Below are 17,992 nucleotides of genomic sequence, written 5' to 3' on the forward strand. Positions count from 1 at the left end.
AATCTAACAGATTAGCACTTTTGTTAATCAATCCCCTCCCCACAGCACCATCACCAGAAGCAAAACCAAAGCAAGTAGAGCTCCCCCTAGTGTCTGGCTGCAGTAAAGGTCATAAACTCCACCCCCCCCCCATGTTAGTGGATGGGATTTGGGTCAAACTAAAAACCCTAAAATGCTCGTCAAATGCATTTTTCAAGGATGGTTTCTGTCATTTTAGGTAGTTAAAGGTCCCATATTATACATTTTTCAATAATTTCATATAGGTGTCAGAGGTCCAACATCATTGTTTTCAAACTGTATTACCCCGAATTCACTGGCTGAATTTCAACCCGTCAAAAAGTTGTTCTAGTGAACTCTACTGAGAGCAAGCTGCTTCTGTGTCTGTACCTTTAAATGCTAATGAGCTGTATCTGCGAGAGGATGTTAACGTCGCGTCTTATAATTGATTGTTTTGTCCATTTATTCTTTGGACAAGTTGATAAAAGCTGTATTTTTATTTAGTCTTTTTAAGGATAAAACTTCTTAATTGCTTTTGTTCCTACTATATAAATGAATGGTTTAAACTCAAATTATTTTGACGTTTTATTACTTTATTTTTAATGAATAATGGGCTGTCATTGTATTTTTTTTGTTTGTTTGTTTTTGTGGAAAATTAAAAATAAATTAAACTCATGTTGTCTAACCCTGAAGCGAACTCGCAGTCCGAGCTGAACGTAGCCGAACAATCAGGCCAGTTTGGCCAGTGCTATGACGTGGGGACGTGCCATCCATATTTATATACAGTCTATGGGCGGGAACTGAAGCAGCTGTATGTAGTACTGCTGGAACTTCACCCGCAATCAGTCTCACACTTCCTGGAGCATCATCCTAAAGTCTAAAATAAACACACAAGGCCGCGTTTTTTCTTTACAGATGTCGCAGCGAAGCTCCATCCATTCATGTGCATGTGTTGACAAAGATGAGCTCAGTGTGCGGACAATGTGTCTGACAGGCCGGAGTCTGAGCTGCCTGCACAACCTTTATTCCCCATAAAACATGGAAAATAGTGCAATAACTTCAAAAGACTTCAAAGAAATATTAAAATTAAACAGAAGAAACGTCTCTTTAGCTGAAGGCCAGGAAAATAATTTAGGAATGGTTTAATTACGTGAGATAAAAAAAAAAGGGAAATACGAAACAGAAAACATCGTGCAATGCATTTGGAGATGAATTTATTTGTTTTGTCTGTCACGCTCACATCTGCAAGCTGCAAAAGTAGAAAATGAAAACAAAGCGAACGCTGCTGTTTGTGCCACAGCGTTATATCGGTTTGTAAACGCGGCCAAGCAAACCTTCTGCACCATCGACTCACCGAAACACGTCAAACCCAACAGGAAGCGGAGCTCAGTCAGCACTTCGTTTACCCGTCAGGTGCGAAGGACTTAATGACTATAAATAGGCTGAGGAGTGACAAGCAAGTCAGCGTTGAGTTATAGCTGTGAATGTATCTACAGAAATGTTACACATACACTCACTTCCTGGTCCCGGCGTCTTATCATAGCTGTTGACTCATCACAAAACCCAGACTGGGAAAGGGGTCATTCCCCCTCCAGCCGACACCTGCTTTGCCCCCGGGCAACAGAGATCGGCCTAATGGATGATTGGCAGCGTTTTTAGCGTGATTCATACAAACAGGTGTCGTCTGGGAAGGTACAGAGCGTGATTTATGAGAGGGAGAGTCAGGGTGGGAAGGTAGGTAGGCGCGCACCGTGGCAGTTTGTGTTTATGTGCAACTGTGTGTGAGCAGAGCACGAGTTACAAAACATTTCTTAGGGGCAGGAGTAATCGCACAGGTTGGGTTGAAATAGTGGAAGGAGCCACAGGTTTCCTGTTTACACTCGTGGGTGCGATCTAAAAGACAAGAGGTAAACTTGTGACAACCTTAACTTGATATCGCTACCTCCTTTTTTTAATTATTTCCATCGGAGTGACACTGATTTATCTGAAACTTCTCTGTTATGTTAAGAGTTAATAGCTACACAACAGAGGCCTGTGTGGAATTCATTGTTTTCGAAGCCAACTCTCACGCAGCGGGCGTGAGTCACACGTCTCGGTTGAAGTTTTACGCTCCCGTGCTGCCCAAACAAATCTCACGCCAGAGGAGAAAGTCTGAAAGCCTCGCCTTCACGACTGAAAACAAATAAATAAATAAATTTCTCTCCGCCCCAAAACATCAGGCCTTTTTCCAACATTGCTGACATTGACCCAGTTTGTGAGAATGTCGTTGGAAAGTGGACGTTTCTAAAAAATGAGCAAAAGCAATTTTTACCTCTCTTTGCTCTACAATTTCACACATAACACAGATTTAACTGCTTTGGAATTCAAAACGCCTCCTTCGTTAATAGGCCCACTTATATTTGTAAATGATACCTTACAGGGAGAGCGGCATCTCATGGCAAATAACACGGTGCAGCTTATTTTTGTAATTACATTTCAGACACTGACTCACAATAACATGTTGGGTCCTGAGTTCAGTCATAGCTGTCAGGATTTCTTTTTTTTTTATCTGATCCACTTAAGTCAATTTATTATATTTTCCCTGTCATGTCAGATGTTGTAAAACTGTTTCCCAGTCCAGATCAGGGGTCTTCAATGATTTTTCAGATTAAGTAGGGACCCGCTACCTACTATATGTGCTCTATGTTAAACTCAGCCTAGTGCTAATTATAAATATACATTGTTATTATCATTTTACATTCGATATTAGGCTATTCAAATAATACACAGGTTCACATATTCATTTTTTATTTCAAATATGTGCAACAGTAGGGCTGCTGTGCAACTGCAGTAAACATAGACATACCTAACATACGCATACGTAACTGGTATGTTTACAAGGAAAGATAATAGTTGACATCTTCAAGTTTTAAATTTAAACACAGCTAAATGTAGTAGGGACAGTGAATCACCAATCCATTTTGGCTCAGTAGCTGAACTGATGGGAGCTGCACTGTTAGCTTCTCTTCTGCTAATATTACAGTGTATGTCGGCGTATGGGATTTCACCCGGGGACTGGATAAAGTCTCGGCCAACCTAGCGGGCAACATGGCTGTCAGCGTGTAATATGCAGCCTCGTGATTGGCTCAGCAGAGATAGGGGCGGGGCCTACTGTGGTACAGGAGGTTTTGATTGACAGGTCTCAGCTAGTGTGGCGCAAAACAAACATCAATCAAAGATTTTGTGACCACCCTGCAGTACCTATGCGGACCCCCTAGGGGTTGCGGACCCCCTGTTGAAGACCTATGCCACAGATCACGACCCTTCTAATGATTAAAGTAGCTACCAAAAAAGATAACCAAAATTTCATGGAGACATAAGTTGCCAATTTTTTTAATTTAAGTTATTGAAGTTAGTTTTCAGGGACTCATAAATATAGATTTTGATAGTAGCCGTGGATGAACGTCACTCATTAAATTTGCAAAGTAAATCCTGTTTATCTTAATAATGATTTAATTTGTACGACACTCTTAACATGATTAAACGCTGCATGAGCTTTTAAAATCTTACTTTTAATTGTGGCATTTGTGCAATTTGTGGTGAAATTAGTTTTTAAACATGTGGCTCCGCCCACAGATTTTAACCTGGCTGTCGATATTACAGTATTTCAGCCTGTCTGAGCAATCAAACCCGTTATATACAGTAAACGTATATTTATCTACAGCAAATTAAACTTGTAAATGACCTTTGAGAGTATGTCCCGCTCTGCATGTTCACCTTTTCCCCTAAAGCTCGATGATTAGCTTTCCTTCGTCGTCGCTGCTGCTGGTGTCCTCCATGTAGTCCTGGCAGCTTTGCACCGGCCTCACGCCACTGGTCATACACTCAGCGGGATTGTAGCCATGAAGCGGGCCGGTCAAGAAAACTGACTGGCATGATTTGTTGGTTATGTCAGGTCTACCGGGGTCGCTGCTCTGACTCGTGTAGTCATTTGTTACCTTATCCATAGAGTCGTGCTTTTCAACAGTGTCGGGGTATGTGCAAGGCTTTGACGGCAACCCAGTGTTCTGGTTGATCTTTGATGTTTGCGTGGCACTGCAAAGTTGGGCAACCTTGCTGGAGTGCATGGGCGATGATGCTCCGTCGTCGGACGAGAGGCTCGTGTGACTTCCTAATGTTACCTTACTGCAACAGCTTACCGCAACACCGCTGTTACCTGCAGCAGCGTTTCCATGCAGAATGGACAGAGATGTGCCGGTTTGCCTTTGGTCTTGCTTAGGATCAGACTTGCATCTCGAGAAAGCATTTTGCGTTTCCGATGGCTCAACCTGTGGTTTCACATGCTGGCTCGACCTGAACTCACATAAGAATTGTGTTTGCTGTTTAGGGATGATGGTGCTGCTGCTTTCCCAGTTCTGTTGTGAGATATAAAATTGGTTGAGCTCTGGCGTGGGCTGCAGTGGATTGAGAAGACTAGTTTGAATGTTGCCGGCAGGTGAATTAAGGTTATTGGACATGCTGGGAGCTTGCAGAGAGCTCGCAGGAGGATATTCCAACATTCCTGAGTGCGTCTGGGAAAGGTGCTGTAGATGCTGCTCGGATAGCCAGGAGTTTTGAAAGGAATCCGCCTTGACCTTGCCTTCTTCTCCCTGTTAATAAAAGAAGAATATACGGAGGAATGTTAACCATCCTAGCATCACAATGAAACGACCATTGTCGTCCCTCCTTTGAACCTTCTCAGTAGCTTCCTGCATTGCTCAAATACCACAAGTTAATGAAGGAGCTGTCTGAGGCACTGCTCTTTAAGATTATTTCATTTATATAGCACCTTAAAAGCAATGCGCATTTGCAGCAAAGTGGTTCACATTCAGTTTGTCATATAAAACATGTAAAATAGTATGCGCGTGACGTCACCGCTAGCGAAGTCTCCATGGTTACGGCCAAAAAGTGACAGTTGAACATGGAGATTAGCAGCATTAGTTTGAATCATAGGCTTTAATAGCGCTTAAATTGTAAAATTTATTTTTTTAAAAGAATGTCTTGTGCGATTGACTGCACCAACAGATTAAAAAGCAGTCAGAAATATATTTTTACAGATATCTCCGACTGTCAAAGAAAAGAGAAGTAAATAGATCGCTGCATTACGAAGAAACAACTGGAATCCAGGCACCGAAACCTGGTGTTGTGGTTCACATTTAGAGTCAGGTAATATTAATTTATGCTGTATTTTTTTTTTTTTTTTTGATGAATTCATACCTTAAGTTACTTCTTAAGTTACCTTCTGACGGGCTGTCAGGCTGTTGTTGTTGTTGATGGACGCTACAGTATTGTATGGATGGCTAACGTTACTTTTCAGTTAAGCTATTAGCATTAGCATCTTTTATTTAGCTACATTTGTCATAACTGAAATGGTCTAAAACTAATTTCAACAAACTTAAACTGATGTTAGTCCACTTTTCCAAATCTATACTATTTCGTTTGGATCATTGTCGAGTCCAATCGTTGATTATTAATTTGATCTAATAATCAACGCCATGTTTTTGCCATTCATGGGGGCGTGGCCTCTCCTGACTCACCTGTTTAAATAAAGGTGCAATCAAAAAAACAATCAATGAAAAAATAAAAACAGATCAAATGCTAGCTGCTAAACGCTAGAGTGGGAGTGATGTGGTCTCACGCCTTTGACCTTGTTGAATTTCCAGCGTTTTCTGTGTAATACCTGAGTGGATGGAGTTGCAATAGTCCAGCCTGGATGATATGAGTGCGTGAATCATTGTTTCTAGGTTGGAGGGTGATAGGCAATGTCTGATTTGTGAAGTGGTTCTGAGCTGGAGGAAACTGGATCTGACAATGGAATTTAAATTATTGTCGAAATAAGACACCCGGGTTCTTCACATATGGTGTGATATAGGAGGTTTGTCGAGGTTCTGGGTGGTAGCAGTGGTACGATGTGGGGGGCCACGGAGTAAAACTTCTGTCTTGTCCTCATTTAGCTGAAGGAAGTTCTGAGCCAACCACTCTTTAACTATTGATTGAACTTTTGACGTTTGAAACCCTAAAAACAAACTCTGCCAGTGCAGTCGCCTTCAACTGCGGTGTTGTTGTAATGGATTGCTGATGTTTTAAAAGTTGTGCTCAGAACGTACTTACAAGCATGTGTGGCTCTGTAACATACATTTATTTTTTTTTGTTTGGTATATTTGTCATGTTGCGCAAGTCTTATTTCTTACCCTTCACTTTTTTTTTGACACATCTCGTGGGGTTGTATATTTATTGTGCTGCAAATATTCCGTGAGAAAGGAGGAACGTGAAAGCCTGGTTTGGGTAAATGCCTGGTAAATGAGTTTAAAAAATGAAAAACAATTCTGTGATGTAACACCCCCATTATGCCTGAAACCTGCTTCCACATGATCCCCAGATAAGGGGTGTCTGAATACAGTTATGCGAGAGATTCTTTGGAAAACTTTAGCGACGTTAAGAGTAATTAAAACGGTGAAAAGTATTCCAAAAGAATGATGGATTGGAAAGAATGACATTGTTTTGCACATCTTTGGGTGAGGTTTCTGGGTCCTGGTGGTCCCATTTTAGTCATTCAGTCAACCGGGGCTGTAAATTCAAGATAATTTATCGTTCATGCAAGTGAATATGAAATTCAAGCTAAACTAGCTACCGTGTTTTGATTCCAGTAAAGTGGAGGCACATTGAACAAGTGTTGCATATTTTTCAAGAATAAAAAGTGCAGCGTTAAGATGAAGTCCTATAGTGTTTCGTTGAGCGAGCTTAGTTATCATGCCACTGCGCTAAAAGCATTCCACTGTGCAGTCATACATGGAGTGAGAGAATTTGAAAAATGCACTGAACGTGCTTGTGCAGCAGTCAGGTGCAGGTTGTAAAGGAAGCTGGACGTGGGCATGGCTAAATCTCAGTTCCATAATTGATGTGTTGAAAAGTGGAACAGAAAAAGGGATGTATCAGATGTACTCCGTCCACAAACCCTATTAGTTACGGTACCGTGGGAAGTGCCCACAGTCGTAAATGGCTGCACGATGCCTTGCGAAGGACACCTTACTCCCATAAAAAAGCAGTCCCAGTGTGTGATCGTACTGTGGATCAGTAGGTCGGGTGGGTTGTCCACAAACCAGAGGGTTAGCGGTGCGATTCCCAATATGTTGCCCAAGTTGGCACTGATGCGTTGGTAGACGTGTCATTGCAATCGTAAAGTAGCTACTACCAGTTGGTAGAAAAGTGCAATATTAATTAAAAGACAATTTATAGTCATCCTTCAAAGACATACGTTAACCTCCTGAGGCCTGATCTTTTGTTTGGTATGAATTTTTAACTTGTATATGTAACAAAATATAAAACTGTTAATTTTCATGTCTGAACATCGCTGTGCAAAAGCAGAATAAGTCCTAATGGCCTCAATTGAGAACTTGCTAAATAGCTCGTTACTATTGATAGAATTTGCCATATGTCATATTAAACTGAAAAAGTTTCAACTGTAAAATTTGATGAAGTTTTGAATTAAGTATTATTAATTAAATGTATGTTCGCTAATGGGAAAAGCTGATAGTGAGCTGCTTTGACCATCATTACCAATGGCTGGTTTACCATGAATCAAAGTGAGTTAGTACAGCTGTCAGGTACATGCAGCGGATTCACACATGACATAACACAAAATGGAAATGTTCTAGTTAAGTACGTTACATGTTTTGGGATTGATGGAAATATTTTGTACTGGATATAAATGACAATCATTAACACAGATGATCATTTCTTAAAGTCACATCCTGACATTACCTGTTTACAGATATACACGGTGTGTTTATACCTGGTGAAAAGTCTCATCTAAAATGTTGAATTTCTAATGAGGTAAGTCTGGACTAGTAAGCGAAATCTTATTCAAATTAGCCACAATTTCACACAGCTTCATTTCAAAACGTCTATAATCCATTAAGTTTACAATATTTACATGTTATTTTAAAAACATATTTATCCAAACTAATATATTTCTAGTCAATATCGAGCTGTCATTTGTTAGAATAGGGCCTGGCTGCTATATGTCTGTATGAAAACACAGAAGTGACACACTCCTCATATGAGCAGCGATTTCATTCACTTATTCTCACCTCTGGTTTTGTCGTATTTGGCCGAACCGTGGCTCTGCAGTCAGACTCCGCCTTGCCACACGGCCCTGGAAACGTGTCCGTCTTGATTCCTCTTTTCTTGTCCTCTCCCGTCACTCCACCACCACCAGCTTGCTCCTCTGTGCATTGTTGGTGGTGGTTGGCGTCTCCAGCCTCTTGGTTCTGCTTTGGCTTCCAGGCTGCGTTGTGCGTCTGCCCGGGAGTCCCTGAATGTTCCCATGTCTGCAGCTCCCTCTGGGCTGGGCATTCCTCCAGGGAGGTTCCCTCAATAGGCTCTTGGGGAAGAGAAACGAATAAAAAGTGTTTAAAGCACTGAATACAACTTTCTTTATTGAGTAGTTAAGTAAGCGAGAACTTGAATCTTCCTTGATCCAACGATCATGTGTTGAGGGGCTGACAAGTCTTCAGTCAAACAAGATCAGGGCTTGCGAGATGGAAAATGCCAATGCCAATCCTTTCCCAAAATGTCACCAATTTAGGGAAAGAGTGTGGTTAGTAAGGGTCTGTCCACACCTATTGCTAACATCACTAACAGATATGTACAGATTCTGGCTAGCATAGCGTTTTTATAGTGAATTTTATGAATTTTGCAGTGAATTAAATTATGTCATGTATATACAGATGAAGAGTGAATTAAGTTTAAGGGAGTATATGCCATTACTGGTCTGCTAGCTTCATATTTAGGTCATATTTAGATCAACACGAGGCGTCAGAGTTATACAACATGGAGGATTTGTGAAGTGAGAGAAGAGATTTTTAACAAAATCCCTAACTTGACTCTTTGGTAAAAAAAAACAAACAAACAAAAAACTTGCTGATACTTGTGACACCATTATTGTGCTTGGGGCAGAACAGAGAGCCCCTGTAGTCCAAAGTTCGTCCGAATCTGGGCCCAAATTGTTAAAGTGGTGAAAACAATCGGAGCTGGGAGCATAAAATGGAGCGCAGTGGGTAGGACAAACATGCTTTTTCTAGATGCACCCAGGCAAACCCAGGTTTGCAGGTTTTTTAAACTCTGCCTTAAAACAATCAAAGTTGGAAATGTTAAAACAACCTTTGTTCATTATATGGTTCCTTTCATTCATACTGGTAATTAAAAAAAAGAAGATATATTTTACAATGGAGTAAAATACACAGCCTGTAGGAATGTATTCAGTATTTTAACAGCGTGTTTCTTGCAGAGGTTGAACTGGAAAGTAAACTGCAAAGTAAGCAATGATTTGACTCAAACTGCAAGGAAACACTTTCATGCAGTCTTTTGCCAAAGAATGGTTCATCATATCCATACTTATCTTAAAATTTGCCTTTACGTCAACAATGCTACCACAGTGGTAAGAGTTAACCACAACCTGACAGAGATAATAAAAAACCCAACAACTGAAGAATAGCTCCATGTGCAGTGAAGAGCGATCATGCGTCTGAGCGACTTCAGCCAATAGGCCGTGGATGCAGGTCAGTGTCGGCTTCTGCCCCACAGGGGGGTCTTTAAACACCGGTGTGTGTGCCATTATCTAATATACCTTAACCCAAAGTAGGAAAGTATGTGCTATCGTCACCACCAAGACATTACCGCAAGATAACAGACTTCTGTGTGAACTCCTGGAAGCAGCTCGGATGCCACACTATTATGGACAGGATGAAATTTAAGCCACGTGGACTTTAAGACGGGGCATTTGATTCTATCACTGAGAGACTTTGAGCAAAGCAACGTTTGATTATTTCTGCTTGCTCTAAACAAAAAACTAAAATCCTGGCGGACACATTAACATTGCGTTTTGTTGATTCTCCTGCACTTAAAGGTTCAGACGTGGGCTCTGTTCTGCAGACCTGTGATCATTTGCTGCCACCTTGTGTTAAAAAGCGGTCCCTGTCTCTAGAGTTGGTAAAATGAAGAAGTGCCCGGTTGCTGTAGAGCAGTGATTGTTATGTTGTCTGAACACTTTTATAAGGGCAAACACTTACAGATAATGAGTGAATTCAATAAATTACTTTTGCAATCAATCACTGTCTGGGGCCTTCAAAACTCAAACATCTGGACACTCCCCCATGACACTCCTCACGCATGCTAGTTGAAATACTAGCTGCATGTTCCCATTTCTCCACCCTCTATGTCTGAACACAGTGTAAGCCAATGCGCCACAACATTAAAACCACTGACAGGAGAAGTGAATAACGTTCACATCTTGTGGGAAACTTGTGGACCGGGCATTTGTGGGCATGTTACTTAGACATGTACCACCCACCTAGACCAGACCAGGCACACCCGCCCCATAGCAATGACACTCCCTGATGGCAGCAGCCATCCACAGCAGGATGCAGCCTGACACAGACATACACACACAAAAATGCTGTAGGACCAACTAAAAAAAAAACAAAAACATGAAGAACAGCACAAGGTGTTGGCCTGGCCTCCAAATTCACTAGATCCCAAACTGATCAAGTATCTGTGGGATGATCCACAGATGTGAGACTTCTCCCCTCAAGCCATAGGACCCAAAGGCCCCCGCTAACAACATCCTGTTACCAGACACCACAACACACTCCCAGAAAACCAAACTGTTTTGGAGGCACAAGGAGACATACACAATATTAGGAAGGTGGTCATAATGTTATGCCTGATCGGTGAATACATCCTGTCACTTTTCATTCAGCAAATTAAACATATTTGTATAAGAACATGTCTCATAATCTCAACAGCATACGGACATAAACAACACATTAAAACTAAATTCTTGATTCAAATAATTATATATTTACCTGTGGTTGGGCTGCGAATTCCTAAATGCACAGTGGAAATATCTTTGGGTCTTTCCGTCTGGATATTTGAAGACACTAAGTGGCCTGAGCTGAGTGCATCCTGCGACTGACATGGAGTCAGGTCCCATGACGGAGCGGATTTGTCTGAAGGCCTCTTTGTGTCACATCCCATAATTGTATGCTTAGGTGAATTCAGAGTCTCAGATAATGAAGGGTCCATGAGATCACTGCTGTAGATGGATGCTTGTGTGATCAGCTGTCTTGGAGCTTTGCATCTATTGGTGGTAAATGAAGGGCCTGACCCAGAGAGTTCCTGACCGGGGAACTCTTCACTTTCTGTTCTGCTGCTTTTGTGCGCCGAAGCTTCACCTTTGGCCGTTATCGTTCCTACGTGACACAAGGAGTCATGATTTATGAGTTTGTGTTGGCTTTCTTTGCTCGTTGGTTCACTGTTCACGCTGTTCTGATTTGCTTTTGGGGAAGGAGAGCCCACACTGAGTTTGTTCTGGCCCGAGAGCGTTTGTGAGACCAGTCCACCCTGGATGACCCCCCTGTCCGGCAAAAGTTGCTGCTCGGCACATCGGTTCAAAGTAAGGTCCTGTTCCTCCTCTGAGGTTTGGCTTCTTCCCGACTTTACACCTCCGACCGATGCAGCGGTCGACACAGCATCAGTCACGGAGCTCTTAGTCTGTGTCATCGTGTTTACATGGTTGTATTTGTGTGGGTTTAACATCAGAGCTGGAATTTCGGGAGGGGCAGATTCAACCGATGCTGTTGCCTGAGTGGGATGGCTGCGTTCAGCCTGGTGGAGACATGGCTCTGCTTTCCCAAAAGGTACAGACAGATGTGGCGTTGTTCTGTCTGTGTTACTCAGAGGTAAACACTCACTTTCAAGCGTTTCCTTTTGATGTCCTGGCTGCTCGCGGTCCCTTCCTGCACTGCTACTTTCCACGGTGACAAATCTTTGAGCTTTATTAAGGGCAACTTGGCCCCCTGCTTCCACGGGATGTCTCTGTGAAAGGCTGACTCCTGACGGATGCTCAATCTGGGATTCGATGAGGGCCAACTGCTCGTCGGATATAATTTGGAGGCAGATCTGGAGTTCTGGTGTCTGCACGTGGAACACATTCTGAGCAGTGGGCTGCGCCTGGTCAAACGGCACCAGGCGCTGCGCTACCACTGGGGTATTTGGGGCAACGCACGCTCCGTTTTGAGGGTTCGGCAAGCGCGCTGGCATCGATGGCTGTGTGTGTGACAACGGAGGATTAGAGCCGGGATAGAATTGATCTTGTGAGAAAGCTGGAACAGCAGCAGAAGGTATCTGATTGTTTGCTGTGGTTACGGTGAGCGTAGCAGTGCAGCTTGTAACCACAGGTGCAGCAGGCCTAGTTAACTGCACAGGCGTCGAGCCTTTTGCACATTTTGAAGATTCGATCAAAGTGCTGCATAATCCCGTGTGATAACTCTGAAGGCAACTTGTGGTTATTGTGGTCGCTGCAAATTGCCTGTGCACTACAGCTGGGCTAGAGCCGAAATTTAGACAATTGACTGCACAGGGCAAGATATGCCGTTGTTCTGAGGCGCTCAGAGAGGATGAAGCGATGGGATCCGTACAATTCGTTTCGCAAGGTGCGACTGAGCTTACGATTTGTGCAGTGTGAGGAGATGAAAGAGCAGAGGTGAAGCTGCAGCCATCTGCTCCTGACGGTTTATCCACAACTTGCGGCGGAGGATTTGAATCGGTTCCAGCAGCGTTAGGTAACTTGAGCTGATACTTGGGCAGGAAGCTGTTCTTGGCGGCAGCAGGGATGGAAGCGGCCTGCGAGGCGCTAACAGACGGCACATTTGCATTGATGATGCACGATGGGAAGAGAGCCCCTTGAAGCTGGGTTTGTTTTTGATTTTTTTGAAGGTTGATGTAGGTAAGATTTGCATCGCTGCCAGCGATAGAGGGAAGGGGATGCCGCAGTGTGTTTCGGTCAGTCTCTTTCTCTACAGGGAAAATGATTTTGTCATCAGTCTTCTGCTTTTTCCTGTCGGAGGGAATATGAGCCCCACAGAGATGTGATGTAAAGTCACGGTGTCTTTCGTCACTGACCAATCTCCCAGCCTCTGTTTTGTTCACACAGTCCAATTTTTGGCTCACAAGTGACCCAGTAGAAGGTGACGGTATTACCGACAGAGACAGATTCCTCCGGAGTGGAGCCTTAAGAGAGTTGCATGATGAATTCAGCTGGCTGGTTTGTAGATTGAAATCCACAGCAGAGACAAGTGATAGACCGGCTGAAGGGCAACCTGGGTGGCCCACTGTAGCAGTGCTGTTTACTGCCGAGAATGTTGTTGTTACTGTCTCCTTATGGACCTGCCTTTTTTGCAGACTCTGAACAGCCTCTTGGTTTGTAGTACATTTCCTGCCTTTGATAGCGCTGTTATCGTCGCTTTTCTCGGCGTCGTAGAGCTTTTTAAACGTTCCACCCCCGTACATGTACCACTTGTTGTAGGCAAACTTCTGTGCTTTCTTCCTCTTGAACTTTCTGTTGCTTGGCTCTCCACAAATGTCACTGCCATCCCCGTCGCAGCTGAGACTGCCGGTGCACGCCTCCTCCACAGATGAATTCATAAAGATACCGTCTGTTGCGTGGTTGCAGTCTACGGCTGTCTGCCGGACCAGTGGGCGGTGGGTGGACGAGTGCTGGTTCACAGGCTTGATAGCGAAACCTGTCGGGTTGATCTGGCCAGAGCTTCCCCTGCGAACGAGTGTTACATAATCGCTCTGGTACAAGGAGGTCGGGCTGTTTCTCTCAGGCTGCAAGAGGGTAACGCTGAACGGGAGGGAGTTGCTGCGGATTAAGGGGGCATGCTCCATGGCGGAGGACTGCTGTGTGGGCACAGAAGTGTACAATCCCGGCTTCCTGTTCCTATGCAAGCCAAAGTTCTGATTGTTCCTCATGTCGAAATGAAACGAGTCCTTGTAAGTGTACGGCACGGGGAGGTCGATGCTACCCTGTTTCGACAGAACCGTCTTCCGTGGCCTCACGTTCTCCAGCTGTTTGTCCTCCACGACAGCTGTGTTCTCTGAAATCAGCTTCGATATGTGCTCCTCCAGCGTCTTCTGCTCCTGCTGTCTCGCCGTACCTTTGGGCACCTGTCCGCCGTGGTCCGTCTCCGAAGGTGCGTTGGTGCTGGCGGGTCCTTCAGCGTGGTCCTTGGCGGATTCAGAGAGCGAATCCATGCTGTGGTCCGGTAAAACACTGCCAGGGCTCGGATAGTGATCGCTGCTCTCACTGAAGCCAGAGTCTGTGCTCTCATGGTTCTGTGATTTCCCCCTGGACACAGACCTCTCCCACTGCTTAGAGAACAGAGTGGCCTCTTGCCTCTGAAGGGGCAGATGTCGACCTACGGTCAGATTAGGCCGTCCATTTTCCATTCTCTGTTTCCCCTCTTCCTTTGTTGCTTTTTCGCTTTCATTTGGTTCTGCGAGGGTCCGCTCATTCTGTTCGCTGACAGAACTTTGCGGCACTGCGGAGTAGACCTTTGGACTGGTGCTCTCGGCAGCATGTAGTGGCGTATCCTTCTCCATTCTCCCTGACTCTTCGCCGCGCTCGTCCAGAGACAAACTGGAGGCACAAGTCTCTCTCGAGCTGGACAGACTGTCTAAACTACCCAGGCTGCTCTGCTCCGATGATTCGGACGAAAGTCGAGCGTGGGCCTGAGTGCGTCTGTGTTTGTAGAGGTTGCTCTGAGTCTTAAAAGAAACTCCACAAGTGGTGCAGGGGTAAGGCCGCTCCCCCGTGTGGCAGCGGAGATGCTTCTCCAGCACACTGGGCTTCATGCAGTCCCGATCGCAGTGAGGACACACGTGCTTTCTTGCGGACTTGGGTCTAGTTGCAGGAGGAGCAGCAGCAGCAGCCAGACTCAGTCCCGACTGAGACTGCATCCCGCCAGCAATATGGAATGTGAGGAAAGGAAGCATCTCCTTGGAGTAGAGCGGCGGCATGGCCAGATGAACCGTGGCCGGCTCCTGGGCGGGCGCAGGAGGCCGAGGGTAAGGCTGCACTGGTACTGCGTGGATGTAAACAGCCGTAAGTGGGGCCTGGATGTCCATCCTTTTCTCTGGCTGCGCTGCAACAGAGCCGATGTGCACTGGAGCACTCGCCAATCCCGGCTTGCCAGTCTCCATGGTAACACTGCTGCTGTCGTGATGTACCAGCGCCAGGTCTCTAATTACCTGAAAGATAAGAACAGTTTGTATTAGACCTCTGCTTTGCCACGGATCAGAAGGGGGTAGATCTGTATGTCTGAGCGTTCTAGGTCTCTTCTCAAAGAGGAAAATGTTCCGACTGATAATACTTTATCATTGCACCGGTGGATCAGAGCAAATGAGCGCAGCGATGTACTAAAGCAGTGAATGATGATAGATATGCAGTGCACTTCAGGGCAGATGGCTAGTAAAGCAATTAAGCCAGTGTGGATTGGGCTCGGTGATAAAGTCCAGGGGAGATGTGTTTTGCAATCATGTCCACAATCCTGCAGCACCAAAGTAAAAAGCTCATCTGCATCCGAGGGATTGTGTTGTTGTTGTGATGAGTAATAACACCCGTGGCTTCACCTTTCACGGCGAAAAGGTAAAGGCGTCTGAATCTCTATTCACTTTCAAGGGCGGGTGGAGCAGGAACCCAACTCTTGAGAAATGGTCTACATGCAGGCAGTGGGAAAACGAAACAAAAGCGTGGAGATTTGTAGTCAGATAAGAGAGAAGCAGGGGATGATGAAGGAGAGTGACTCACGTCAGTAGAGGCATGAGGGAGTGAGATCAGATCCTCACACGGTACATCAGAGGCTTTTGTCTCCCCGAATGAAATGTGTCTGCTGACATTAACTGTTGCCTTTGTCACCAGCCAATTACGTAGCGTATCACTGATGTTCACTGTGGCATGTGGCGGCTTTGTCTCCTGACAGATTGTCATATTTGATGAGTAATATAACCAAACTGCACAGCCTCTCGTGTGAAAAAGACAAACAGCTGCGTATTAGGGCACGTCAATTTCATTTCCTGTTGCACCGACGCTTCATTTACACGTATGGAGGTTTTACACGTAAATTCACCCACAGTGGGGCTACAGGTGGCCCGTGTCGGAGACTTTTTTGTGTCGCTGTAAACTGAACAAAGTTTGTCTCTGATCGTTTTGGCGCAGGCCCCTCGGTGAGCGAGGAGAAACGTGTGAGCGTTATTTTTTTTGTTCTATTAACACTATTTACATAGATCAGCCATCACTGTAATGTGCTCTCACTTCCTTACAGCCACACTCTCTATGCAAATATGTCATTTTCTTAATGCAGAGATATAACAGTAGGGATGTTTTATTCTACTATTCTACAAGTGCTAGTTAATCAGTTTACAAATGTGCCCCCTGAGTGGAATTAGTTTTTTTTAAAAAAAAAAAAAAGCTCACTGTGCATTGAACAAACCGATTGTGCTTGTTCAAAGAACAAACACGATGAGAAATGAAATGAAACAGAAATGCAAATAAACAGCAGGGCAGGGCTTTTAGAAATTATTATTGCGTGTTATCGTCTTTGTTAATCTCATTTCCAGCTGTAGTTCCGACTTTATGAAGGGAAGGTTTTGAAAAGAGGAAATATCTGGCGCTGTTGCCATCACGCATGGTAGGTAAGAATAACACTACATGAACCCAGAACATGGGCAGCAGGGCCAAAGGCACAGGCACAACAGTGATAAAAAAAATAACAAACTGCACAAAACATTGAAGCAGAAGTTACTCACCGTGTTGCTTTACTCTCCAGTCAGTGACACGCGTCCAGACCAGAAGCCCTTCCACAGTGAACAAGCCCATCTCCAGCGTACCTGACTCTTTTCAAGCCGCTCTGCCATCCAGACGCTGCTCCCCCTTACAGCGTGATCTTCTCACACAGCTCTTTGACATGAAATGTTTCTTGTCACAAGGAAGCGGAAGAAATGCAAATGAGAGACAAGATGCACTCTGAAAGTGGCGAGGCAGAGAGGAGGAGAGTGAGGGGAGGAGGAGAAGGGCTGGCTGGGTGGTGGTGGTGGTGGTGGGTGGGTGGGTGGGTGGTTGGTGGGTGGGTGTGTGGCTGTCAAACAAAGACTTCCGGAGAAACAGTTGAAAACAGGCTACGCGGAGAGATCAGCGGGGCTGAGAGAGAGCTTTGCGAGGCCCTGAGCGCAGATGGAAGGATTTATGGCCGGTGGTGTGGCAAAGTGTGGCACGCTGAAGTGAAAGCAACTGCCCTGCGGAGGAAGTGCAGCGACAAAGACGAGGCTTACCTTCGGCAGCGGGATGACTGACTTTACCGTCAACAGTTTGAGGCAGTACCTGACTTCTGCCTCACTCATGCACTCGCTCCCCCCTCCTATCTACTTCCTCCCACACACCGTATTTCATACTCCCACGTGCGCAAGGGCGCTGCAAAGCTAGTGTTGATGTGGCTGCTTGGTTTGCACGTGCGCTGCCTCTCAGCCTCTCAGCCGGAGAGCAAATGGATGACCCAGCGAGCGGCTGGAGACCACCTCCCACCTCCAGCCGGGCTGCAGAGTCAAACATTTTTGCAGGCTGCACCGCGTTGGATATGCATGTGCTCGTGTAGCGATCGCTCATTCACGCTCACGTTGTTTTGCTGCACTTACTGTTGGTGAACAAGGAGAGGAGAACGCACAGTGTTTCAGGAGGAGGCAACAAAAGATCTTTCAATTACGTGACGTGAAGTTTCTTTCATTGACGTTTTTTTAAAGATAAGACGAAGCGCGTTTAAACGGGAGTAAACTTCAGAAAATAAACACCGTTCTGAAACTGACTCACAACCGAGGCCGTAAACTCATCAAGATATTTATTGAGATACTAAATAAAGTAAGTGAGACGTTTTCCTCGCAGACTACTAGACAACTGCAATCAAACTTTATCTTTAACCAAATGAGTCACCCTCTACTCATCCTTAAAAACACGTTTATTATTTATTTATATACTTTTCAGACCTAGCTACTAATGTGTTAGCAAACTATTTTTTATGAGTGTTTATATATTGAGCGGGTACCAAGGACATTTAAAGCCAGATTTATACAATAAATTCAGTGT

General features: G+C 44.7%; 1 protein-coding gene across 1 annotated transcript; it reads right to left on the reverse strand.

Moving 5' to 3' along the window:
* Positions 1-1,194: 1,194 nt before the first annotated feature.
* znf831 (zinc finger protein 831) lies at positions 1,195-16,912 on the reverse strand. Its single transcript, XM_047583967.1, has 4 exons — positions 16,666-16,912; positions 10,881-15,108; positions 8,106-8,398; positions 1,195-4,625 (listed from the first exon to the last, which is right to left on the reverse strand). The coding sequence occupies exons 2-4, from the start codon at positions 15,058-15,060 to the stop codon at positions 3,762-3,764; spliced, it is 5,337 nt and encodes a 1,778-aa protein (XP_047439923.1). The 5' UTR covers positions 15,061-15,108; positions 16,666-16,912; the 3' UTR covers positions 1,195-3,761.
* Positions 16,913-17,992: the final 1,080 nt, after the last annotated feature.

The sequence above is a fragment of the Mugil cephalus genome, chromosome 4, assembly GCF_022458985.1.
Source record: "Mugil cephalus isolate CIBA_MC_2020 chromosome 4, CIBA_Mcephalus_1.1, whole genome shotgun sequence".
Taxonomy (NCBI): Eukaryota; Metazoa; Chordata; class Actinopteri; order Mugiliformes; family Mugilidae; genus Mugil; species Mugil cephalus.

Bases quoted from the DNA above. Each gene is read 5' to 3' on its own strand.
- znf831 (XM_047583967.1), bottom strand. From the start codon at position 15,060: ATGGAGACTGGCAAGCCGGGATTGGCGAGTGCTCCAGTGCACATCGGC. The intron at 8,399-10,880 runs GTAAATATATAA...CTCTTCCCCAAG, and splicing joins AATTCGCAGCCCAACCACAG to AGCCTATTGAGGGAACCTCC. The intron at 4,626-8,105 runs GTGAGAATAAGT...TTTTATTAACAG, and splicing joins CAAATACGACAAAACCAGAG to GGAGAAGAAGGCAAGGTCAA.